The following is a 26,982-nucleotide window of genomic DNA, read 5'->3' on the forward strand; positions in this document are numbered from 1 at the left end:
AGTACATTTCTTTTTGGACAATGTCACCTCTTCCTTAGAGTTATCTTTGGAAATAGTATAGCAACATGACCACCTTTGGTTTCCATACATATTCCTGCATGTGCCTGACGTTGCCCTGGGTGTGGTTCTGGTTGTGCTGATGCTTGTGGTATCTATTTCCATTTCCGTTTCCCAGATCCCTCTTGATCTGTGGACAGGCAAGATGGCTGCCTGGAATTATGCACAAGCCCATGGCAATAGAACCCAGCATTGCTGCCTGGTTATGCAAGGACCACTCTTAGAACTTTGGTGCCATGAATCAGCGAACCTAGCCAATTAATTGTGACTGTCAATGAAATCCCTGCAGGTCATTGTACACGAGAGAGTCATTCCCTTCTTCATTAAAGGAACCCCAGAATTTGTTTGCAAGAGAACCATAGGATATCCGGCTTAATGATCTCCCAGGGCTGGAGGGAAAGCAGTCTTTCAATAAAACAACACTGAAGACACAGGTGAGATGTCTGTGGGAAATGTGGCCTGCATACCGACTGCTCAACAGCCTCTTTATTTCATTCATTCATTTTATTGATTTTATTTTTGGCAGTCATGAGGCTTGAACTCGGGACCTAGCGCTGTCCCTGAGCTTTTCAGCTCAAGGCTAGTGCTCTACCACTTTGAGCCACATCTCCCCTTCCCGTTTTCTATTGGTTCCTGCTAGACTGGTTTTGAACCTTTATCTTCAGATCTCAGCCTCCTGGGTAGCTAAGATTACAGGCCTGAGCCACCAGCTTCTGGCCAGTAGCCTTTTTTAGAGTAAGAATGAGCCAATCAGATGAGCTCTTACAGCACACACTTTGCATCTGATTCTGGACTCCACCATGTACTGGCCATGCGATCAGTTGGCCCAGGGTTTGATGAGTAGAGAATAGTGGATAAAGGGTGGTCAGAACCATTATCAAGGTATGATGGGGTATCGGCTCAACTTGACGGTGGCATGAGGAGGCTCATGTTCTCCAAGAGAGCAAATTTGACTTCACAGAGCACAAAGAAAGTGTGTGTGTAGACCTGGGCCTGGCTCCAGCACCTCAGCCTGGCACTAGATAGTGGAAGCTAAACAAGATAGTGGTCCTTCCTGGGGCGTGCGGACGGTCACAGGGAAAATACAAGGTGATAAAAATTCCTGAGGAAAGGGCTGCTTCTCCAATATGTTCAGATCTCAATTTGGTCTCCGAGGCGAGAAATAACTTCCTTACCTGGCCTTTACTATACTGAAGTTGCTCTTATGGACTGATAGCATCTTGAAGGTTTATTGTCAATCCAGCTGTTTCCTTATGTCTCCCAACATTGTAAGTCTTGACCCTGTATTTCAGAGAATTCAAGCCAGAAGAAAATAGCCTTAACATAGTTACAATAGGCTACACATCATTTGTAATGCTGTGGAGATGTGTCAGTGAGCAGAGTGCGTTCACACTTCCACACCTGCCTTCATCTCCAGAGAGACGGTCTGATGCTGCCCCAGGGCTCAGGTTTCCATGGCAACAACACTACCCAGCCCACCCCGCTGTATTAATTGTTACCAATGTTGAGACCAACAGTTTGGCCTTGAAGAGAAAGAAAGTGGTTTTCACAGGAAAGGACTGTTTAGTTTAGGTCGTTTAAGCCACTTGCCACCTGACCCTTTTCTTTGAGGCCCGACTGAACAGTGATGGTGTTTTTACAAGAAGTGAGAAATAAATAAATACAGAACCATGGCGCTGTCACAAGGGGAACAGCCACTCGGCAGAGGCCTGTGTGTTTTGTGCTTTGAGGTCAAATGCAGAAATCTCCAATTACTGTGGTCTTTGTTCAGAATGCCGGGATTAGGGGAGGGGTAGTGCCAGGGTATGCCTGGATTGTTGTAATGAATCCCTGCAACTTCATTTGTGTCCAACTGGATCGCTTCACGCCGCAGTTCATTCATCTGTGAAAGGGAGACCCGAGGAGCACTGGCTGACCTGAGTGAGCTCCCACCCCCGGGTCCTCGCTGCGCCGCACTGTTTCCATGGGACGGCTGCCCACCGTTCCTTCATTCACTCATCCAGCCCCGATGGCCTGCAGACGTGAGTCAACCAGCTCCACCCTAGAGGCTTCAGGAAAAAGGAAAAAGCTTTCTAGGCTATTTCTTTTCTTGGCTCAGACCTGCTCTCAGATCCTTCTTTTAATAAGCCAAATATGATGGATAATTGCTTAAAAACAAACTTCTTTCAGGACTACTTGCTTTGATTGGAAATGGTGCTTCATGGTAGATTGGCAGAAAAAAAGACAGCAGGTAGGAGCAATCTTCCAAGCCCCAGGGCCCTTGCACTGTCTCTTCAACACTCCTGAAGTTCTTCCTGCTGCCATCTGGGACAACCTAGCCATCTGGGGTGTCAGAAGGGCCACGTGCAGCCTTTTTATCCATTCTAGTCACCGTGTGCCCTCTCCTTCACACTTTTTTTTTTTGCTGGTCGTGAGGCCTGAACTCTGGGCCTGGGCGCTGTCCCTCAGCTCTTCAGTTCAAGGCTAGCGCTCTACCACTTGAGCCACAGCGCCACTTCCAGCTTTTTCTGCTTATGTGGTGCTGAGGAATCAACTCAGGGCCTCATGCATACAAGGCAAGCGCTCTACCACTGAGCCACCTTCCAGCCCAACTTTTAAAACAAACTAATAATAAGAAAAAAAAATCAACAAAGTTGAATATTTGTCATGTACTAGGCACTATTCTAAGTACTTTATTTAGTCTGTGTGTGTGTGCACGCACATGTGTGCATGTGTGAATGCCACTTGAATTCAGAACCTCATGCTTTTTGTTTGCTATTTTTGCTTATGGCTAGTGCTCTACCACTTGAGTCATGCCTCTATTCAGCATTTTTTTCTGGCTCACTGAAATTAGAGTCTGGCCTCAAACCACGATCCTCAGATCTCAGTCTCCTGAGTAGCATGAGCCACCCCATTCCCAGCTTCTAAATGCTTTAACTGCATCGTCACTTGATTCTCCCACAAGCACTGAAGGGAGACGTGGCTGTGGCTCCCATTGTGCTGATGAGGAGGTGGAGGCACAGAGAGATGGCTACATCCACCTGAGTCTGGAATCGGAGCCTGGCTCTACTGTGTTACCAGTCACCAAGAGCAATTAATTCCTATTTGAAACATCCAGGACCTTTCTTATCTCTAACATCTGGGGTCTCGTGAGAGAACTAGAGACATTTCTCATACAACTTTCCTCCCTCTATTTGGTAACGCATTACCGACACTGACTGCATTTGTACTCATTCAGGTTGCAGCTGGGAGCAAGGCAGACAGGAGGCCCCTGGGAAGGTTGAACCACGCATGCTGTGTGACCCACCGCTCCGAGCTCCAGCACCGTCATCCTCGTAGCCTGCGCTCTTCACTCACCTCCTCTTTGAAGTCATCTTCCTACTCCAAGCAAGAAATTATAGTAGGCTGAATGTCTGCCCCCAATATATGCGTATACTACTCCCCCAAACCTGTCCATATGTCATCCTACATGTCATAAGGAAAGATGATTCTGGATTATTGTGTAAATGTAAAGAGCCCAACACATGGGCTCTTTTTGTGTGTGTATGTGCTGGTACCAAGGCTTGAACACAGGGCTTTGCAGTCTCCCTTGGCCTTTTTCCTTTTGGCTGGTGCTCTACCACTTGAGCCATGCCTCCGGTCCACTATTTTGCTGGTTAACTGGAGATAGAGTCTTGAGGACTTTTCTGCATGGGGTCCTTTCAAACTTCAATCCCTCAGGTCTCAGCCTCTTGGCTAGCAGGGATTATGAGAGCCCTGGCATCCAACAAGGCCTCTTATAAGAGGAAAGAAGAGGAGCAGAAGCCAAGAAGAAGATATGGTGAAGGAAGCAGAGAAAGAGATTCGAAGCTGCTGCACTGCTGGCTTTGAAGTAGAGATTTGGATCAGGCGCCAAGGAATTCAGGCAGCCCGCAGAGCTAGAAAATCAAGGGACAAGTTCTTCTCTGGAGTTCACAGGAGGAGCTGATACTGCTGATGCCTTGATTTTTTGCCCCATGAAAATGATTTTGGACTTTTGACCCATAGAGCTCTAAGATAAATGCTCATCATTTTCAGGCAGTAAACTGGTGGTAACTTGTTACGGTAGCCATAAGAAATGAACACCAGCGGCCTTTCCTTTTTAGCTCTTAGATAACTAATTCTGGTTGCTTGTCTTTTTTTTTTGGGGGGTCCAGTCGTGGGGCTTGAACTCTGGGCCTGGGTGCTGTCCCTCAGCTCTTCAGCTCAAGGCTAGCCCTCTACCACTTGAGCCACAGCACCACTTCCGGCTTTTTTCTTTTTGCTTATGTGGTGGTGGGGAATCCAACCCAGGGCCTCATGCGTGCAAGGCAAGCGCTCTACCACTGAGCCACCTTCCCAGCCCTGGTTGCTTGTCTTTTTATTGGTTCTTGTTGACAAGTGATTCTCTCTCCAACATCCGACATTGTCTAGCATCCAGTCAGCACCCATTCATCCTTTCCAAAGAATGAATTCAGGTAGGGGAATGTGTTGTTCCCTCTCTTACAAGGGAAGAAAAGCCACTGCCTGCGTCCCAACCAGTGTGGGAACCCATAGCATCAACATCTTAAAGAAAAGACAGAGCAGCCTGGGGCTCTGCAGGTGAGCTGAAGAGGGCGTGGCAGGAAGGAGCAAGGAGGGTCAGGGGAGCCAGACCAGACACAGGTGCTACATTACAGCCAGAGCCATGGCACTTAAGGGCTGCTTTGGATTTGTGAAAATCTGAAAAATAAACAGAATTCTAAGAAAAATATTTTCATTGCTCCTGGGGTCATCCCAGGACAGCCGATAGGTAAGGTAGCTGTGGAACAAAGCCAGGAAAACAAAGGCAGAAAGACAGGGAGAAACCTCAGAGGGGAGGTCAGACCTGGAATAAAGGCCCTCAGGGAGTTAGGAAGATGGACAGGCGACAGGGACGTTCCACAGCCAGTAGATGGAAGCTGAGATACAGGGCGGGCTTGGGGAGGGAGAGGATTAAGTAAATGGGATTTGGAAACAGGAGATAAAAGGACATTAAAGTTGAGGGCAGAGGTGGACAAATGGCTGAGAGTAGGATTTCCCAACCTCTGCTCCCGACCGACATCTTGACGCAGACAACTGACTCCTGGCTGTGTGTTGGAGGAGGGGCAGGTCTTACCCAGGGTGGGGTGATCATCAATACCCCAGGGTACAGGCAAGTCCCCCAGTCCTCTGTAACAACCAAAAATGACTCCAGATATTGCTACATTTCCACTGGTAACACACTTGCACTCCCAAACTTGCACACCTGGTTGGTAAGCAATGATTTGGAGAAAGAAATCAGAGGGAGAAGGAGGTGGGATGTACTTTGAAGAGGAGCAATGTAAGAGAAAGAAAAAAATGGAGAAGAGACAGGAAAGGTGGAAGCTGGAAGGAGGGAGAGTCTGACTGTGGTAGGAATGCAGCCTAGGTAACTGGTGAGAGAAAATGGGCAGGGAGATAGAAGAACGCAGACAGGAGGGAGAAGATCCCGAAGGATATCTGGAGACAGAGGTCCAAGGGCTGATGCCAGCCTGTGACACAGCTGACTTCAGAACGGGTCACTTGGAGGGTTCAATGACAGGTTACTGACACGTGGGTCAGGGCCCATTAGGTCCCCATCAGAATGAGAAGATGCACTCGCCAAATATGTGTCAAGTTATGTACATACAACTTCCAGACTCATTATCGTACCACAGATAAATGTTGGAACTGAAAGAAGCAGCCACAGGGTTCCACTGGATTTCTGACTAGCAATCAGGACTCTGATCAGAGATTGCAAACCCAGTAAACATCTCTAAGACATATGCGTAGGGTTAAACCTCCGCGGTCAAGCAGAAAGGAGGTAAACAATTATCGAGGTCTACCACAAACAAAAAGGGATGCATACCAATTAAGTTAAATAAACGAAGGCAGCTTATTTTATCTGGCATTCCTTTCGGGGTCTGCATTGTTGGTGAGGATTAGGACAGATCTTAAAGCCTGCACTTAAAGCAGTCAGACCACTTGCCGGAGCCATGTGGTGGTGGTGGTGGGTGTAGCGGTTGGGAGCTAGGGAACAAGATTCAAAGCGCTTTCAACCATCTGTAGCCAGGCTTGCTGGGATGGCTTACCTTCTTGTATCCCTTCTGGAGTTCACAGCATCGGTGTCTAATCATGTGGTTCCACGGGGGTTTTCTGGACTCTAGTTTTCAGAATATTTGGTCTAGAAATTTGTGGTGACTACAAAAGGGCTCCCTAACCGTTTTCTTCATCTCTCAGCTGACTGTTCTAGGTCTGATAAAGGCCTCTTTCAGGTCCAGGGGTGCCAAGGCACCAGGACCCTAAAAATGCTAAAATGCGTGCTCATTCTTCTCAAGCTGGCTTCTGCACCATCAAGCAGCCTGTTGGTCTCCATAAGAACCAGTCCAAAGCCTCGTGCTTAGCTTTGCTGCAAACAGAGATTACCTAATAGACACAGGTGAGACTTGACCTGGCCTGCTGGCGGCCACAGAGCTGCAGTAGAAGACTCATACCTGGACCTGAGCTACAATAATTTCTCTGAGTTACTGTGAATGGTGGTGAGCCTTGGGCTCTTCCTGGTTTTCATCTGTCCTTGTGCAAACGTAGGCAATATAGACTGTCTCTTGGGAGAAAAGTAGGGTTGAGGGCATGGGATGGGAGCCAAAACTGCTTTTAAAAATAAACAAAAACTTTGGGGCTCAAGCAATGAATGAAAACCACTGCCTCAGTTTCCTCATCTCTACAATGCAGGAAATAACAGAACCAATGGTAGAAGATTGTCATAGGGACATGGGCTCTTTCTGTGAAGTGCTCAAAGCATGTGCCAAGTCGTCAGTAAATAGTTGGTGTTATTATTCTCTGGGTCAAATTCCTGGAAAACTCTTATTATCCATGAAATGATCGCATCCATTATCCATGCAGCAATGTAGCTTTCCTGGCCTTCATCGCAGAAAAAAAAAATTCTACATATTGCTAGGATCTAGTGACCTCAATTGTGAATGCCAAGATATATATATATATATGTAAATATAAAATATATGTGTGTGTATATATATATATATATATATATATATATATATATATATATATATATAACACAAATATGGACTGCTGTGTTTTCTTTCATTGTAACTTCTCTCCTGGAAGACTCTTGTGGCAAACCCTCTAGATATTATCCAACTAGAGTGTAGATCAGGAGTAGATCAAACACTTAGCATTCAGGAAGCTCTGGGTTCAATCCTCCCCCCCTAAAAAAAAAACAGCTCAAAAGAAAATAACACAAGCTCCTTGATGAAGACCCTATGATGGTCACTCTAGCACTGGTCACAGATGTGTTGAGTCAGGTCTCTGAACACATTTGCTTCACCACTGGATTTCAAATATGTACAAATCAGACATTTCTCAGGAACACAGCTTTTTCCCAAGGGGAAGTATATGCACCCCATTTTCCAGCAACTGCTGTTGTGTTTGACTTACACAGAGCCTTAGTCATTCAAACGTATCTGGCAAAGCCTAACATTAACAACACCAATGTCAAATCAGTTCAGCGAAGGACATCTTCATCCCTAGCCAACCATTCAAGAAAGCAAATTGCTTATGGAAAGCAAATCAGATGAGGCAGAATGAGTGAATGGCCCAATAGAACAGCATCCCAAAAGAAAGAAAATGGGAGAAAAGCAATTAAAATAAGATGAGGGGCCATTTATGACCTTGGATGTGACAGCCAGGATTTAGATAGATATAGCTATTTATACAAACATATTTATAAATATTTATATTATATATTTTATTATATAAGTACAAATATATTTATATGTTTAAAATAACATATGAAGTTATATATATTATATATGAATCCTATGCAATGGATATTGCTTTCTCTATTTATGGATAAACTGAATTCCAGGTGGATAAAGCAAGTAGATCAGAGACAGTGACCAAGCAAGCATGAATTTGAGTTTTAGGTGTAGGGTTTTTTTCTACATCCTAATGTCATTTCTCTAAGATATTTTAAAAAATAACTAATGCTAACCTCACATCCAGAGGGAAGAAATATTTTTTTTTCTGTAAACATACCTTTGTCACTGGCTTGGATATTAGAGTTAAATTTATTCTACCATTAAAGAGAACTTGGTAGGTTAGACAGATAAATCAGAGGTAAAGTGCCTGGACTTGATCTCCAGTTTCACACACAAAAAAGTGTCTTAGTTCAGAAAAGTCTAAAGTCAACATTGCTTATTACCTGTCAAATTGGCTTGCTTCTTATGTTCCTAAGTTACATATCTCCCAGGTCTCAATAGCATTACATGACTTTAGAGAGTAAAGGGATATAATTAGGTCTATAAAAATAAAACAGAGATGGTTTTTAAAGTATATGTAATGTATTATATTATATTCAAGTAGTTGTACAAAGAGGTTTCAGTTCACCGTGTCAATTCAAGAATAGAATGCATCTTGATCGTCACCCCTTCCATTTCCAATTATGCACTTGGCTTAATTTTTCATGAGATTCTTGACACGAAAGGTTCTCCTTAGTATTGTCTAAAAATATTATTATTATTATCTAACTAATCTTTTAATTTTTTACTTCAAAACTGGGCAAAAATGTATAATTATGTCATGGACATGGGAATCAGACATTTCTTCCTGTCTTGCAAGAAATTTCATTTCCAGAGACACGTGGGCTCAATGAACTTTCAGAACCTGTGCATGTTACAACTTAGGCTGGTTTAGTGTAGAGATAGAGTACACGCCCCAAAACCACCAGGGCTTTAAAACTCACTCACTGCATTAAGGACACTTTGACTACTTGCCTTGAGCAATCCCTCATTAGGGCTTAGACACAGGCGCGCTTCAACAGTTTTAAGACTGTACCTTAATTCTCTGAGCAGACCTGGCTGCTTGTCAATCAAAACCGAAACTGAAGGAAAGCTTATTTTAGGGATAGCTTATCTGAAGTTGATCACTCATCCCAATTTTACTCATATCCTTTAGCTTTATTTCTATGAAGAAGCCCTCAACTTATAGTCAGGTACCAGTTGCTACATTTCAGCAAGACCAGTGGGGGAAAATCTGTCAAAAAAAACAAAAAACAATTGATAGGCCTTTCCTTTAGGGTTACCTGGACTCTTGTAACTTACCACATAATGATCCTACATTGCATTACAAAGATCTGAGATGTGATTTGTGATCTGCTTTAAATGTAGTACAGACTTTCTGCTTATGTAGTTCAGCCAATTAATATTCCATCAGCTTACTATTTGATTCTGAATTTTCCTTTACTCCACACTACATAGAAGAGTCCTGAAAAGACTCCTCCTCATCCTCCTCCACCTCCTCTTCCTCCTTCTATTTTTTTTTTTTTGGGGGGGGAGGTGTCAGTACTGGTCTTGAACTCAGGGATAGGCATTGTCCCTTAAATTTTTTGCTCAAAGGATGATGTTCTGTCACTTCAGTTACAGCTCTGCTTCTGGCTTTTTTGCTGGTTAATTGGAGATAAGAGTCTTGTGGACTTTCCTGACCAGGCTGTTATTAAGCTTTGCTCCTCAATCTCAGCTTCCTGAGTAACTAAGATCACAGGCGTGAGCTACCAGCCTAACAAGTCTGATGAGTGTAAATTTAAAGTTTTATGATGATTACTAATCGTGAATAATTAGCGGTGATCTGTTTTTGTCGTAACTTTTTTGTTTGTGCTGGTCCTGGGGCTTGAACTCAGGTCCTGGGTGCTTCCCTAAGCTTTTGTGCTCAAGGCACTACTCTAGCACTTGAGCTTCACTTGTACAGATACTCGTCTTAAGGATTTTCCTGCCTGGGCTGGCTTTGAACCACAATCCTCAGATCTCAACCTCCTGAGCAGCTAGAATAACAGAAATTGAGCTGCCAGTGGTGGGTGAGCATAACTTATTTTTCAACCCTTTTCTCTTTTCTAATTCTACAATGATTTCTCCAAATAAGATAGTAGAGTTGCTTAAAACCACGTTGGCTTTGTTTAGAGTGTTATGTTATGTCCTGTAGCCTATTTTCTCCTTTTCCTTTTTGACTGAATATTGACCCATCCTTTTTCCCCCAGCCAGCCATCTTTCCTGCTCCCAGACAACACTCAGCCTATTTAGCAAATACCTGCTCCACAGCAATCTGCCCTACAGCTCAGACCCCAGCCCAGCCCCCCAACCCCTGGGACACAGTAAGCATAATGATCCACTCTCTCTGGTTTGTTTCAGGGCAGTGACACGTCTGTATGGAAAATGTGGCCAAGGGGTATGCTGCAAAGAAACAGCCACACTGTCTCCCCCAAGGAGCATTTAGGTCCCTGTCATTAATCTTTGCAACACTCCTAGGAAAGAGGCAAGGGACAAGTTCTCTCATGCCAGCTAATCACAGATGACGGGTTAGATAGGGACATCAAGGTGGCCAAGCCAGGTTGTGCAGGGTTGGCGAGAAAGTATGAGTCAAAAGAGAGAAAAAGTAAGAGGCCTGAGGTTCCTTCTTCATGCAGACTCTGCACTGGCCTTTCCCGTGCAGGTTGGTTGCAGCCTGAGCAAAAGCTTGGCTGTCTATTGCAGGACTGTTTAATTTTCCAGGGACAGATATCCATACACACAGCCTCTTCCAGTTGGCTATGTTCTCCCAGCTAGTGCCTCAAGCTCAACACCAAGTATCTGTTCTTAGTAGCTGCCCCTGGGTTGAAATTCCAGGCCTGTAGACAAAGGTTTTCCAAAAGGCCTACCTGTCATGGAAATGCTCTGACCACACACTCACAAGATTCTGATCCATGTAATCTTCACTATTGGCTTAACCAGCCAGCCACCTTCTCTAGCCCCTCCTCCTCAAAGGTGCCTCACATGAAGGACTAGAACTGCGGGTGCTGGTGGCTCATGCCTATAATCCCAGCTACTCAGAAGGCTGAGATCTAAGGATCGTGGTTTGGAATCAGCCCAGGCAGGAAAGTCTGTGAGACTTTATCTCTGATGAACTACTAAAAAAGCCAGAAGTGGAGCTGTAACTGAAGTGGTAGAGCACTAGCCTTGAGCTAAAAAAGCTCAGGGACAATCCAGGTCCCGAGTTCAAGTCCCAGGACTGGCAAGTGCACACACACACACACACACACACACACACACACACACACACACACACACACTAAATGACCAGAACTAACCAGGTGACTAGGCAGGCTCTGATACCACTATTGTCTATAATGGACACGGTTGTGTTTTTATTCTTTTGTTATTTTTAAAATACAAAACCTTGCTATGTAGTCTAAGGTGGCCTCAATCTCTCTAACCTCCTACCCCAGCCTCTTAAGTGCTGGGATTACAGGCATGCACCACCACACCTGGCTGCTTTTATCATGTCGCAATATGAATTACTTTCCTTGAAAAGCTGCAGGTCTACACACAAGTCTTCGTATAGTTTAATGAAGCCAGCATTTCATCTCTATAATGCAATCTATTGTTTGTACAACTATCATCCACAGGCAATGGCAGGAAAAGCAAAGTTATCAACATAAGAGGAGTTAGGAAATAAAGATCGAAACTCCAGCCTGCATGTTGACATCTTCCTTCTGTGATGGGATCAAACACTTCTATGGCACAATTTAAAGTGATTTGATTTTTACTCGTTCCAGGATTGGTTTAGTTTTTTTTTTTTTTTTTTTGGGTCCGGTCTTGGGGCTTGAACTCTGGGCCTGGGCACTGTCCCTCAGCTCTTCAGCTCAAGGCTAGCACTCTACCACTTCCGGCTTTTTTTTCTTTTTGCTTATGTGGTGCTGGGGAATCGAACCCAGGGCCTCATGCATGCAAGGCAAGGGCTCTACCACTGAGCCACCTTCCCAGCGCTGGGTTTAGTTTTTATGTGCTCGGTGAGATTGCTTTTTAGTCTATGTGTTAGGCAAAAAACATTAGAAGTCTAAAACCTAAATTTCTGTGCAATTCAATAATTTATACTAACAATAATGAGTTAATGTTTACTGAGAACTCCCTATGTGCCAGGCACTGTACAAATGTGCTTTATACGCATTATTTCATTTTAACACGTACAGATATTTATGAGGGAAAGCTCTCAATTTTACAGATAAGAAAACAGGGTTTCAGAGAAGTTAACTGCTCAGGAAACCACTGCCAGGATTTGAGTCCCAGGTGTTTACTGGCTCCATGATTCTCTCCTTCTGGTTGCACAAGATTCTGGGGGTGGGTTCTGAATTGAAACTTAACTTGTTTTTGTGAACTAGCAGTGTCCTGTTTTAATAGCAATAAGTCTTCCATCACTATGTAATTGTGTAGGGAAAAAAGCCCACATCCTTGAACAAATGAGATCCTTAGGTTAGCATAATGAATGGGAAAGAGCTCTGAAAAATATAAAGCATGCTACAGAAGAATGGGGAGATATCAGTGTGTGAGGGATGTGCATGTTAGCTTAGTGCAGACCAGAACATTGTGCAACTCAGACTGTCTCCTTCCCTAGCCATGGGTACACCTGGACAGGTGAGTGATCTAGCTATGTTCTCGCTTGCTGGCCTGAGCTATGGAACACACAGATGTTAAAGATTTATCCAGCATGAAACCTCTTTCCCGATTTACTTCTGGATCAAGGATCCCTTGCTTGGCTCTATCATCCACGTCTCTCACAAACTTTTCTTTGACAAGCACGGACAAGGATCGTGCAAATGCTAAGACACTAAGTGACATGGATTACCATCACGAAATTGCATGGATTAGACATGAGTTTCCCATTTTTGAGGGTTACCCATAAACATGTCAGCAGGACCTGTGATTCACACCGCCTCCTACCTGCCCCAGGTAAGCTCAGGGCAGGACGATTCCAGATTTCCAGCACCACCCAGTGGGAGGGCCTGGCTTGTCCTGAACGTGAAGAAAACCACAGCACAATCCATGAACAAACGAAAACACCTAGAAGACGATCTTTTCAGAGATAGTTATTATTTATGTATTATCCAGTGCCAGTACTGAGGCTCGAACTCAAGGCCTCACATTCTTTTCTTGGCCTGTTTTGCTCAGAGCTGGCTCTCCACACCTTGAACCACACCTCCACTTCTGACTTTCGGCGGGCTAGTTGGACGTAAAGAATCTCAGGGATTTTTTTTTTCCTGCCTGGCTGGTTTTAAATTTCGATCCTTAGGTCTCAGCCTCCCGAGTGGCTAGGATTCCAGGTGATGAGTGGACGAAATGGACCGATGACGTTTCCTCAACAGTGACCTCAGGTGTGGCCGGGGTGGGAGGCCCCTGCGAGGCCGGTCCATGCCCCGCCTGCTCCCAAGCAAGAAGCAAAGCCGGAGAGCGGCAAACAGCACGGCCTAGATCCTCAGGGGCGAAACACAGGCTGGACCCTGAGCCCTGGAAACCAACTGACCTCCGCTCCTCTCCTCCCCCGGCCTCGGGTGAGGAGCGGGCGGCTCCTCCTCCGGCGTGCAAGGCGCGGGTGCAAAGTACGAAGCCCGGGCGGCGCGCACACCAGACGGCGCGCGGGCCCCGGGATCGCCGCGCCAGCTCCCGCGCCGCCGATCGGACCCTCACCGGACCCCACTCGGGGGCGCCGCGCCCGCAGACCCCGAACCCCCCACGCCACCCCACCCCACCCCACCCCACCCCACCCCACGCGCAGGTGGCGCGGACGCCCTGCGCTCGGGCGCCCCCTGCCGGGGAGGCGCACGCACGGCCGCCGCCGCCGAGGAGCCGCGCGCAGGGCGGGCAGCGAAGCTCGGCGCCGGGCGGAGAAGCCGGGAGCTTCCCCGATGGTGGTGTCGCCGCCGCCGCCGCCGAGCCGGGGAGGAGCGGCCGGGGGGCAGCTGGGCCGGAGTCTGGGTCCGCTGCTGCTGCTCCTGGCGCTCGGACACACGTGGACCTACCGAGAGGAGCCAGAGGACGGCGACAGGTAAGGGCTTAGCGGCCGCGGATCGGGGCGCGCGGGGGGCGCGGGGGGCGGGGGGTGGAGGTCTTCCGCCGCGATCTGCGCCCCGCCGCGATCTGCGCCCCGCCGCGATCTGCGCCCCGCCGCGATCTGCGCGCCACCTCCCCCCCCCCCCCCCCGCCCGGGTCCCCCAGCCACTGACCGGGTCGTCCCGGTGGGTATGGGGCGGTGCTGCCCTCGGTGCTCTGGTGCAGTCGCGCCCCTGCGCCCGGCTTCCTCAGCCTTTCCCCCCCTCTGGATCGTTCTGGCTTTGAGCCTCCGAACCCGAGGCTCGGAAGTGTCCGGGATCCGTGCGGAGATCCCGGCGCTCACACCTCCCGCCCACCGCGTCCCGCTGCGACTTTTTCCTCCTAGGGAAATCTGCTCCGAAAACAAGATCGCCACCACCAAGTACCCGTGTCTGAAGTCTTCGGGGGAGCTGACCACGTGCTTCAGGTGAGCCCGCGGCTTGGGGTGGGGTAGGGGGGGGACTGCAGGGTCGGACCCGGCGGGGTGGGACCCGGCGCACCCGGGTAGGTGGAGAGGACGCGCAGGAAAGGATCGGAGGGGCGCACGCGCTTGGGGACCCCGCAAGTGATCCCGGGAAAGGCCGGGGTCCACCCCCGTGTGTCTGTGGACCCCGAGCCACGCCGAGCACCCGCGATTGCCGAGCCCACACGGGCGGCGGCCGTGCCCCGCTCCCGGTCGCGCCTGCGTGGGGAGTGGGGAGGCGGGAGGGCAGCGGGGGTTGGACGGTCGTTGTAAACAGCGCGTCCCCGGAGAAGATGGATGCTTGCCTTTGCACTTGAGTTTTGTGTTGGACAATGTCAACAAGGAAATACTTGGCACTTGTTTGTCTTTCGACCTTGGGTTAGGACAGAATGTATCAAGGCTTGGGGGAGGCTTGTGGCCGGATGATGTGGTTGGGTTGAATAAAAACGACCCTAGAGATTTGTGGACATTCCAGAAGAAGCATGATCTTCCTGGAAAAAAAAATACAGATCACGCGTGTATCTAGGTGCTGTAAACTCGGTCATCGGGGTGCTTATTGTAACTAAGCGAGGTACAGGGTCAGGAGACCCATTGTTCAAACGCTCCTAGGGCGGTTGCTATCCGTCCAGATTCTCGGCTTGTTTCAGTGCCAGTCTCCGGGTGGACGGGGCACGCTCCTCTCACCCCCAAACGTTGATTGGTTGTCAGAGTTTTCAAGGGCTCCTGCAAGCAAATAGCACCACGGCTGCACTCGGTTGTCTGGTTGTGTCTGGAGAATCAAGGTTTCACACTACCAGGATGTGACTTACTGGGTAGGACCTAGGTGACACTGCTCTCTAGAAATGGTTTGAAGGGACAATTTGAATATTCATGACGCGGTAGCCAATGGATGCTCGCGGTTGAATCTTTCCTCCGCATCCTCAAAGGGTCAGGTGTAACTTGTAGGGCTGGTGGGCTAAAAGCTTCATCAGTATCATCAGGTGCGGCTGCATCTTCCCATGCATTGAAATCCGTCTACTTGGTGCCTTAGTCACTTCTGAGACACAAAGGACTGCCTTCTCCAGGCACATGGTGGCCTCGTGGCAAGCCCGACGTGTGTTGGCAGAGGATGAAGGAATGTGTAAGGACTGTTAGGAGTAACTGACTGAGCATTTGCTGTGTCTAGCCTGGTTAGCGGGATAGCTTGCCTGCTTTCAGCACCAGCTTTCATCTACATGCCCACATTATTTCTTAGGACCACGTTGTTTTCCTAGCACGGTGGTGAAGCCTTTAACGTGGAAGATGTCCCTGAGTTGGTTTGTTCATTTATCTAGTCCCTAAAGGTCAGACTTCCCATAAATCTGCCACAGTTACAGAACGAATGTTAGGCTTTCAGAAACCAGTGGTGCTTGAGGAGTCTATTTGTTACGCTGCTCCTGCCAACTTTTCCAGATTGCAGAAAGCACTGTGGGATTTCTCCTACCTGGTCCTAACCAGTGACATTAGCAGCGTCTTGGCATGTGTCTTCACTAACCAGCCACCCAAAGATATCGTATGTCAAGGAAAATAGTCAAGAACTTGGGTTTATGGAATGCCAGAGAGTGTTTTCAGTTTGGGGAAATGGGTGTCGATGGCTTATACTTATAATCCTAGCTACTTGGGAGGCTGAGATCTACGGGTCTCTATTTGAAGCCAGCCCAGGAAGACAGATCTGTGAGAAGCTTATTTTCAGTTAACCAACAAAAACAAAATCAGAAGTTGGAGGAGTGGCTCACATGGTAGAGCACTATTCTTTTTTTTTTTTTTTGGTCGGGTCGTGGGGCCTGAACTCTGGGCCTGGGCGCTGTCCCTCAGCTCTTTTAGCTCAAGGCTAGCGCTCTACCACTTGAGCCACAGCGCCACTTCCGGCTTTTTTCTTTTTCGCTTATGTGGTGCTGGGGAATCGAACCCAGGGCCTCAGGCATGCAAGGCAAGCGCTCTACCACTGAGCCACCTCCCCAGCCCCTAGAGCACTATTCTTAAGTGAAAAAGTTAAGTAAGAGCACAAGGCCCTAAGTTCAAGCCCTGTACCAGAGCAACCACAACAAAAATGGTAATGGTCCCTGTGAATAGTAATGCCTTGAAATGCTTTTTAGTTTTAGTTTTTTTTTTTTCCAGATTGAATCTTGTGCTTTTGCTCTGGGCCAGCCTTGGGCCATTATCTACCTACTTAGAAATTTCAAAGTTAGTTTCATAACCAACACTAACATGTAGCACATGCGCAGAGGTTCTATTACCCTTCGGGTCTCACTTGGACAATCAACCTTACATTATCCTATTGCATATAAAAGTGGCTCATAGCTCCAATACTTTTCCTTTCTTGTAGGATTTTTTTCTCAGTTACAGGTTTCATGTCTCTTTAGACATTCTTCTTCCAATATGAATCATGCCAAGTGCCCAAATTTAATAAATGTTTTTTTTTTGCATGAATGCTATTGACAGCTTCATGAATTAAAGCTAACATCTGTTTAGCATCATACTGCTAAATAGGATGTACTCTTACCAGTATTTCAGATAAATCACACCTAGCCCTGATATCTTAATATGAATTCATTACAGCCCAAGCAAACATATAAAACAAACATTATAAAGCTGTAATTGTGTTACTCGTCTGTGACTATGAGACTTTCCCACAAGTTGATTTTCCTAATTTCAGAAAGCTATGTGGTTTGAACCAAAGGTGTGTGTTTACCTTTTACTGGGTTTTATATAAGTAAAAAGATATGTTAAAAGCTTTCTCAAAAAAACAAAGAATAGGGCTGGAAACATGGCTTAGTGGTAAAGTGCTTGCTGAGCATGTATGAAGCCCTGTGTTCAATTCCCCAATACCACATAAACAGAAAAAGCTGGAAGTGGTGCTGTGTTCAAGAGGTAGAGTGCTAACCTTGAGCAAAAGAACCTCAGGGACAGTGCCCAGGTCCTGAGTTTCAAGCCCCAGTACTGGCAAAAACAAAAATCAAAGCAAAAAATAACCAACAAAGACTATGATTGGGTATAAAAAAAACAATAAAATCTAGTTTTTGAGCAAGGCAGTATCTAATAAACACCCTAACTTTTTTTTTATTCCCTCATAAAGGATCTGAATATCAACTAAGAACTTAAAATACATCTAGAAGACGTTCGAATATAAAATAATACGATATCCATAGACTCACAGTAGACTTCATCTTTGGGCTTGGTTTGGAATACACAGGCTCACAGTGAGCATTGGAAGTCCTGTCATTCACCTTATGTTACTGACGGGGAAGAGATAAACAACGGGGAATGGCGTTTTGGGCCTCTCTAGCAATAGACAAATGGTGACTTTGTTTTCCATCACATCTCAGTTTAGAGAACACCTATGAGAGTTTGCCTTTGATTCATCGACCTCCAAGTGCAGGTCAAGGGTCATGCCCCCCCCCCCCCACTGCCCGCCCCTCTCAGTCAAGCGTGTGTCCTGTGTGGTGTCTGACTAGGAAGTCTTCATGCTGAGGCTGGCTCTGGTTCCCATGGGAAAAGTAGCATGGGGCTGCAGAAACTCCCACTCTGCTTCCGAGAGAGCCAGCCAGTGCATTGCCAAACCCCGCAACCACGTGGATGTGAATGTGGTGTTTCTGCAGATGTGTTTACCTAGAATTGGTACGGCAAGATGCTTGCTCAATTAGGGAAGCACCACTAGGTTGATTGCACCTGTTAGCGCTAAGGTTCCATGAAAAGGTAGAGCTGTGGAAAACTGTTCCTGCAGGTGGGCAAGTTCCTACTGAGGTCTTTGACACTGTCCAAACATTCTGATCCGCTTTGAATCCCAGCTCAGTTACTTAGATGTGTGATCTTGAACAGCTTCTGAATCTCTAGCTTTCACTTTCTCCTTGGTAAACTAAGGACCATACGAATTCGGAAGCTATAGGGTTGCCGGCAAAGGTTATTCATGAAGTTTGTGATTCAGGGGGAGTGCTGGATGAATAGTACTCCCATCAAAACTGGATCGTGTTAGGGGCGGTGTGCGAGAGTGCGGAGTAGAGGCTCAGTGGACACTTGTTGACTTTTGTGAGTTATAAGAGTTTTATAACAAAGTGTGTGTGTGTGTGTGTGTGTGTGTGTGTGTGTGTGTGTGTGTGTGTGTGTGTGAGTGTGTGAACATTGTGGGGTTTGAACTCAGGGCTATGCACTTGCTAGGTAAGTACTCATCATTTGAGCCACACTCTAGCCCTTTTTTTTGGTCATGGGGCTTGAACTCAGGGGCCTGGGCACTGTCTCTCAGCTTTTTTTGCTCAAAGCTAGTATTCTACCACTTTCAGTTTTCTGGTGATGAATTGGAGAAAAGAGTCACATGGATTTTCCTGCCTGGACTAGCTTTGAATATTGATCCTCAGACATCAGCCTCCTGGGTAACTAGGATTACAGGCATGAGCCACCAGTGCCCCATTTCAGCTGTTGTTTTCGTTGTTTGTTTTTTAGGTAAGGCCTTGTGTTTTGGCATGGGGCTAGCCTTGGACCACATTTCACGTATTTGTGTTCCCCACATAGCTGAGATCATAGATATGAACCACCACACCCAGTTTATTTGTTGAGAGGAGGGTCTCACTAACTTTTCCCTTATGGCTGTTCTTGAACCAGGATCTTCCCAATCTCTTATCTCTGAAGTAGCTGGGATTATAGGGCTCTTATAATAGATATATTTTTTGGGGGGGTCCGGTCGTGGGGCCTGAACTCTGGGCCTGGGTGTTGTCCCTCAGCTCTTCAGCTCAAGGCTAGCGCTCTACTACTTGAGCCACAGCGCCACTTCCGGCTTTTTTCTTTTTGCTTATGTGGCGCTGAGGAATCGAACCCAGGGCCTCGAGCATGCAAGGCAATTGCTCTACCACTGAGCCACCTTCCCAGCCCCTATAACAGATATTTTGGAAGAACAAATCTAGACCACAGCCAGAAATACCAAGGATGTTTCTCTACTGCTCAGCATCACTTATTTCTAGATGTTTTTCTCAGGTATAAGAGAGGCAGGAAATTCAGCACTGTGGGAAAATGGCAAAGACGATCTCTGCTTCCTGTCCTCTCCGTGACCCACTAAGGGACTGTAGAGCCTGTTCGAACTTGAACCTACCTGGTTTTACACCAGAGGTTCATCCTTACTCAGGGCCATGAAGGAAGGTCTTGGGCAGAAACAAGAAATCAGACCCCTAGTCTTTATTTTTGCCCCTCTGCCTCGCCGTTGAGGATGGGCTTGGAGAGTGGCTGTGGGAATAGCTCCTCAGGACAGGCCAGTGATGTTCTCTGAGACACAGATGTCTGTCCTGTCTGCCACAGACATGTCCTTAGAAGCCAACTCCATGCCCGGATGGAGAGGTTATTTCACATATACTTGTTGAATGACTGAGTGAACCGATTTGTTCATGTTAAGGCAAAACAATACTGAAATTGACTTAAATCCTGGGACTCTTGTGGCCACCCAAGTATGCAGCCCTTAAAAGCTTGAGACATGGGAAGGTGTGTGTGTGTGTGTGTGTGTGTGTGTGTGTGTGTGTGTTTAGACAAGGTCTTACTATATAGTTCAGGCTGGCCTTAAATGTGTGATCTTCCTACCTCAGCCTCTTGTTGGCTGAGATTACAGGCAGGCACCATCATACTAGATAGGAGACCCTTGTAGAACCAGACATGCACTGTCTATCTGACAAGATGTCATTGTTTTCATTGGTCTCCAGCTAGACCTCCTTAACTGCACATGCCAAGTATTACTGGGGCTAGATTCCAGCAGCTATAATAAAACTCCCTAAATCTGCAAATTCAAGAAACACCTGAGAAGGATGTGTCCATTCCTGCCCAGGGTGTACAGCAGACACTGGCTTCGAAGAGGAGGAAGGCAGTGTTGATAGGGTCCCCTCTCCCCTCCCACTCAAAAACAGGAGGTAGAGGAGCGGGGAGAGGAGAGGTGAGGTTCTATATCACTTTTCACTCTCTCTCACTTCAAAGAAACCACAGAATAATGGGAGACAGCTCGCAGTGGTACTTCCCAGCCACAAAAGGCCGTCCTTCTGGTGTGTGCTTAGAGATTTGGATCCAGGTCTACTCTTACGATTGAAATTGTTGCTGTCTGACTTCCTGTGGTCAACTTCTCTTCATCTTAATGAAGCTGGGGGGGGGGGGGGCGGTGAGCACTCCAGGAAGAAAATCAAGGGCTTTTCTTTATTCTCCGTGCCCTGTGTTCTCAGCCTTGCATTTCAATCTGTTTCCAGGTCAGTCCTGCCCCATTCTGCTTCTCCAAGCTCAGCACGACCCAGGCTGCTGTGTGAGTTGGAGGGGCTGCAGGCCTATCTGGAGAACAAAGATCTCATTCTGTGCTAGTTTGTTGTTTTTATTTGGGGGATGAAAATGTAAACAAGTGTAACATCTGCAGCTCCTCTTTCTGCCAAGCCAGGTCCTTTTTTCCACGAAGCTATTTACCAATTTGAAAGTCTTTCCCATTTTCCTTGAGTCAGCAAATAGGGAGTGCTTCCAATGTACCACATGTGGTTCTGAACAGGTAAGTGTGTAGGAATGAAGCAGGTAAACAACACGATCCACTCTCAGGATACTTATGCATTGCAGCTAAATTTCTCTTTTACAAAAGGACTTTTTATTTGTGTGTGTGCATGTGCACGCCAGTATTGGGTCTCTCTCCTGTCCCCCTCCCCCATTCTCTTTTTTTAAAGTTTTTTTTATTGTGAAAATACTGTACAGAGGGGTTACAGTTACATGAGCAAGGTAATGAGTACATTTCTTACCAAGCATTGTTGCCTCCTCCTTTGTTTTCCCCCTACCATCCCTTCCCTCCCACCTCTACAACTACACTCCTCCCCTCTCCCCACCCCCTCTCCCCTCACCTAAATTGTAAAGTTTGTTTATCAACATAGTGTTTTGTACATCTCATTGTTGCAATGGGTCCACCTGTATCCCTATTTAAACATTTTGTTTTTTTCCCTTCCCCTCCCCAAATTATACCAACATCAAATACAGTGAACACAGGTGTTATACCATGGGGGAGGGCCCATTCTCTTTTTCTCTGTCTGTCTCTCAGTGTTTGCTTTTTTTTTTTGTCGGTCGTGGGGCTTGAACTCTGGGCCTGGGCGCTGTCCCTCAGCTCTTCAGCTCAAGACTAGCACTCTACCACTTGAGCCACAGCGCCACTTCCGGTTTTCTGGTGGTTTATTGGAGATAGGAGTCTCACGGTCTCTCCTGCCCGGGCTGGCTTTGAACTGCGATCCTCAGATCTCAGCCTCCTGAGTTGCTAGGATTACAGGCGTGAGCCACCAGCACCCGGCTCAGTGTTTGCTTTTTTGCTCAAAGCTGGTGCTTTACCACCTGAGCCACAGGTGGTACTACTTCTGGCTTTTTGTTGGTTAATTGGAGCTCACCTGTATCTTTTTGGAGAAATGAACTCTATAGATCTTGTCAGAAAAAAAACCCAGGGATGATGGAAGCTGAAGTTTTTCTTTCCTTTTCTGCAGTCACTAGTAAGAACTTGGCATGGACCACACGTTTCCTGCTTCTAAGAATTTTTGGGATGTGAATGCGACTCAGCAAAGGTCCATTTCCTGCCTTGTGATGGGAGATCAGAATTGTTCCTGTAGGTAGGGACTGGTAGCCTCAGCTCAGCTCCTGGTGTGGAGGCCAGTCTCCCGTATCCCACAGCAGCTAGGAGCAGCTCCATCACCTCCAGTTCCCCGAACTAGGAGTTACAGACTTCTTACTGTACATACACCCGGGCTTTGGGAGTAATTTCTCTTTTTACTCTGAAACCCTGCTTTCTCGTATCTGCCTCCTGCTATGCATCTGTCTCTGTGACTCAGCTTCTGATCTCTAGGAATAATCATACCTTTGCTGAGCTGGCACATGATTCAGGTTATCATCCCCAAATGATGCTATGACTGAGCATGGCTGGTCTGAGTTTACGGAGCTGATTTTAATGCTAGTAGGTGAGCACTAGCTTCCCGCCTGCTGCCTTTCTACATGTTTCCTACACCTGCCTCCTGTGCCAGTGCACAGCCTGTGAGCCACCCTGCTGCCGGCCTGTCCCCATTCACTGCTGTGTTGCATATTGGTAATCACATGCCTTGGCTGAAGGCTTCCTCTCCATATGCCTAAACGTGTGAGATTTGAATTTGTATAGCAGAAACCTTTACGCATTCAAAATCAAATGCTAGAAACATGCCTCTAGACAAACCGGTCTAGAAAAACATGTCTTTTAAGAAATACATGTAGAAAAACATCCATTTTCAGTGAATGGCACTTCAGGTCATAGTTATGATGTTCACTTATTTATTTAGTGCTGATACTGAACTCAGGGCCTCATGTTTTCCCATAGCTTTTTCAATGAAGGCTAGTGTGCTATCACACGAGCCACACCCACACTTCTGGTTTCTTTTCTTTCTTTTTTTTATTTTTACTGGTTAACTAGAGATTTGAGTCTCTTGGATATGTCTGCCCTGGTCGGCTTCAAACCAAGGTCCTCAGATCTCAGCCTCCTGAGTTGCTAGGGTTACAGATGTGAGCCATTAACTCCTGGCACAAGAGAATTGTTTAAAAGAGATATTTAAAGAGGGGAGAGAAAGGGGAGGATATTCTAGTGAGAGACAGAAAGAAAGCAAAGTCAGACATTGATATTTTAGCAAAGACGGAAAAGGAAGAAGGAATTGATGATGTGATGTATTAGGAAAGTATAAGGATGCTGTGGAGTAGAACAAAGAAGAAAAACACTGGCACAAAAACTTGGTGGGGGAAGAGCATATATTCTGTAGTGAGGATGTTGTAAGGAAGATGTTTCTGTCTGACCCACACAGAAGCATCTGGCCTTGGTAGGGGGCCCATGTTAATATCTTCAACCCTAACGGAGGTTAAGATAAAGGCAGACTAAATTTGTAAAGGTGTATGGATTTACAAAGGTAAGTTTTGTAATCCCTTACAGGTGTCCAGAACTCAATCCCACAAGAGATTGAAGAGCCAGCACAGAGATCACACTGTGGCTTCCTCAACAACCCTTACCTCTCTCTACTTCATTTCATTTGAGATAATGCTTGCTAACATGACCAGACTTCATGCTGGATTTTCTTACAGAACAGTGGTTCACAAACTTCATGTTGAACATTTGTCTGGGAAGAGAAGAATCCATGACAATCACAAAGGGGGTTTGGGCAGCTGCTTTAGATTCAAGTCCCTTCAGAGACTCAGGTATCCTAAGCAAAAATTTAACTTCAGGCTGTGGGTGTGGCTTGGGGGTACAGTGTGGGCCCACCATGATTGAGACCCTGGCCTTGGAATTTAATTCTGGAAGATTCTAGAAGACTAGATGAATGTACAGTGAAGAATGAATGGTCTCTTCTCTGTGAGGAAGTTTGATTGGAGGACCTTAAGAATGCTGTGAGATTGATTACTTGTCAGCTTTCTGGAGGTCGCAGCTGCTCACTTCGGCCTCCTATCAATGGGTCATAGAGAAATCCTGTGGAGTAAAGTGGTGCTTCTGTGAGGTCACTTTACTGGTCTCTACTGGGAAGACAGCTGGAGGAGGGTGGGACAGAGGGGTTTTGGATACCAAAACAGATCTCAAGGAAAACTGAAGCTTTCTTTGAACAGCATCAAGTGTCTTCTATTCTTGAGTGAGTCTGCCGATTGTCCCGTGCGTGAGGGCTCATGTGTCAGAATGTACCGTGCATTCGTTTATACAAGTGCTCACTTAGAGTGGCCAGGGACAAGGTCACCTGCATAGTGAGTGGCAAGGGGGTCTTAAAAATTTTTTGTTATAAAGGTGATATACAAAGGGATTACAGTCACAAAGGTCAGGTAAAGTACATTTCTTTTTGGACAAGTTACCTTGGTCTCTCTTGGGAGTCTGTGTTCTTTTAACTGCTGGTCTCTACCCTCCCCTTCTAATCTTCCCCTCCCTTCCCCTCTTCTCTCCTCTCCTTTTTATTCTCCTCTTCATTTTCCTTTCCTTTCCTCTCTCCTCTTCCTCCTCTCCTCTTTTCCTGTTTTTCTTCCTCCTCCTCCTCTCCTCTCCTCTCCTCTCTTCTTCTTCTTCTCTTTCTCCTCCTCCTCCTCTTCCTCCTCCTCCTTCTCCTCCTTCTTTCTCCTTTCTCTTTCTTCTCTTCTCTCCTCCCCTCTCTTTCCTCTCCTCCTCTTTCTCCTTCTCTCTTCCTCTTCTCTTCTCCTTTCCCCTCCCCATTCTTCTCCTGTCCTCCCCTTTTCCCTCTGTCTTCTCCCCTCTGCCTTCCCTGTCCCTTCCCTTCTCTTCCCTCTCTTGACCTCTGTCTCTTGGATTCCACTTTGTATCCAAGCTGGCCTCAAATTTGGGATCCTCTTGCTTCAGTCTCTGGAGTAAAGAGATTACTGGCAGCTCTGGCCATTTTTTAAAAGTTGAACATTGTGGAGACTTTACTGTCTTGCTGGTGACTTCTGGAAACAGGGGTGTCAGTCCTATTGGCAGGAAATAAAGCTGGAGAAGTTACCAAAGTACACTCAAGAGCTGTCTCACCCCAACCTTGTCACACCCTGGTGCCATTTAATAAAGGTGGCATGTCACCATGCAGTCTTTAGTCTCAAGTAAAACTGTCCAGCCCAGTGATCCTGTATTATCTGTGAGATTAATTTACCATAGCACTGAGAAGAAAGAGGTGTGAATTGTTACCTAAAATGGCATGAATCACGAGTAGCTCTCCAGAACTTCTTTCCAGAATGGTAGCAGACGTTGGAAGGTATATTTTCACCACTGATGTAGAGTCAGCCCTGCTGGATGCAGAGCGCCACCACCCTGCCCCAAGTCACTGAGTTAGAATTCGCATTTGCGCAGGTATAAAACCCTAAGTTGTATCATTCTAGTACTCTGCCTCTCGCTTGGCTGTTTCACTCCCTACTTGCAAGCCAACAGCAGTGAGTTGCAGCCTGACTGTATCTAAGGAGCCCTGAAAACAAGCTCCTCGCTTTCAGACAGCACCTGGAGCCACCAAGGCAGAAACTCCGGAGGTGGGTACTGGTCCTGGGAAGTTTTAAAGCTCTTTGAACACTTCTAATGTGTAGCAACTATTGTCACCACCACTTCCGCCCCAAGAAAAACCTAGTGGGGCAAGCAGCCTGCCTTGCCCGAAGCTGGCTGAGTGGTCTGTTTATGTTTGCAGCTACTGCTGGGTGCCCGAAGCTGGCTGAGTGGTCTGTTTATGTTTGCAGCTACTGCTGGGTCTGGTAGATTTCATGTCCTTAGCATTGGCGATGGTTCAAGGCCCTTAATGGCAGTCTTGGGCTGATGAGCCATTGACAGGTTAGTATATCTTGCTCACTGTTGGATCAGACTCTGATTCTCCTGGCATCTCTATTCTGCTCCATGAGGGAGCTTTTGGGGGGAGTCAGGTGCTGGCACAGTGGGTGAAGAAGGTAGGCCAGGAAGAATAGAACAATCTCCACGCGCAGCAGCTTCAATTCTCCAAATCTCCTGTTATAGATTCTACCACTTTTCATATCGCAGGCTCAATTTGGTGTCTGGAGCTACTTAGCAATCTTTGGTACATTAAAAAAATTTTTGCTTTGTTGCTGCTCTGTGTGAACCTTCTTAAGCTATAAACATGGCTCAGCATATTATAAATGGAAGCTCTTCAGTGTCAAGCCCTGTTTTTCTTTCCTTGTAAGCACCAAACACAAAGCACTGATTTTTCCACATAGAGTCATCTGTGTGCTAGCCTAGATTCTTCCCCCACCCATCCAGCTCTGCAATCCCCTCTTCTGGTAACAGAAAGTGCCCTCCACCCTGCTCAGCAAGAACACTGCTCCTCTGAGCCTGGGTTAACTGCATGCAATATGCAGCAATGGTTTCTGTTGTGTGACTGGACAGTCCTCATGCAAGCCCGGTACATACCACATGGTGTCGGCTCATGTATGTGTATATGTGGTGTATAGTTACATGTGCATAACCACATCTTTTTTGAGTGTTGTAACTGATTTTGCTTAGTAAATCACAAAAATGAAAATGATTATGAATCAAGAAATAAAGCCATCTTGGATATGGTGGGATGCTGAAATCCTTCATCAAATATTTCTTTGAATTTGAGGCTGACGAAGGATGAGCTGGTTTGTAAGTGACCTCTGAATTGTTAATGCAGTTTCGGAGTTTGGCAGTCTACGCGGTATGACAGAATGTCACTGGAATGGATGCTTAAAACAAAGATATCCAAAATAGATCCAAATGGACCCGGAGGGATCCAAAGGGAAACAAATGGATCATTAACAATGTACTCGCAGCCTTTGCCAACCCTGAGGTCTTAGAACACAAATATATAATAGGTGGAGGCTGCATTGAGACCAGTAAAAAATAAAGGTGCTCGGCTGGGGGCTCTGGTGGTCCAGCTGCCGCCCTGAGGTCCTGGATGAAGAAACAGGCTGAGGCCTTGGTCCACCTCCGGCTATTTCTCTGTAGTCACTGCTGAATGTGGGGGTGGAGTGGGGCTGAGGCAGGGATTTGTCCTCACTGATTGCTGGACTCCAGTGTGGAGACTCCCACTGTGTAACACTTGGCCATGCAGATACTCGGTTCTTCAAGCTGCA

The 26,982-nt window shown here is 46.6% G+C and overlaps 1 protein-coding gene across 1 annotated transcript in view; it reads left to right on the top strand.

Annotated features, from left to right (window-relative positions):
* The first annotated feature begins 13,708 nt into the window (after positions 1–13,708).
* Positions 13,709–26,982, top strand: part of Ccbe1 (collagen and calcium binding EGF domains 1) — a 185,005-nt gene continuing 171,731 nt past the window's right edge. The window contains exons 1-2 of the mRNA XM_042668547.1: positions 13,709–13,920; positions 14,311–14,391. Coding sequence (XP_042524481.1) covers positions 13,781–13,920; positions 14,311–14,391 — 221 coding nt within the window. The 5' untranslated portion in view covers positions 13,709–13,780. The remainder of the gene's footprint in view (positions 13,921–14,310; positions 14,392–26,982) is intronic.

Source organism: Dipodomys spectabilis, unplaced genomic scaffold, assembly GCF_019054845.1.
Source record: "Dipodomys spectabilis isolate Male_0828 unplaced genomic scaffold, ASM1905484v1 ptg000455l, whole genome shotgun sequence".
Taxonomy (NCBI): Eukaryota; Metazoa; Chordata; class Mammalia; order Rodentia; family Heteromyidae; genus Dipodomys; species Dipodomys spectabilis.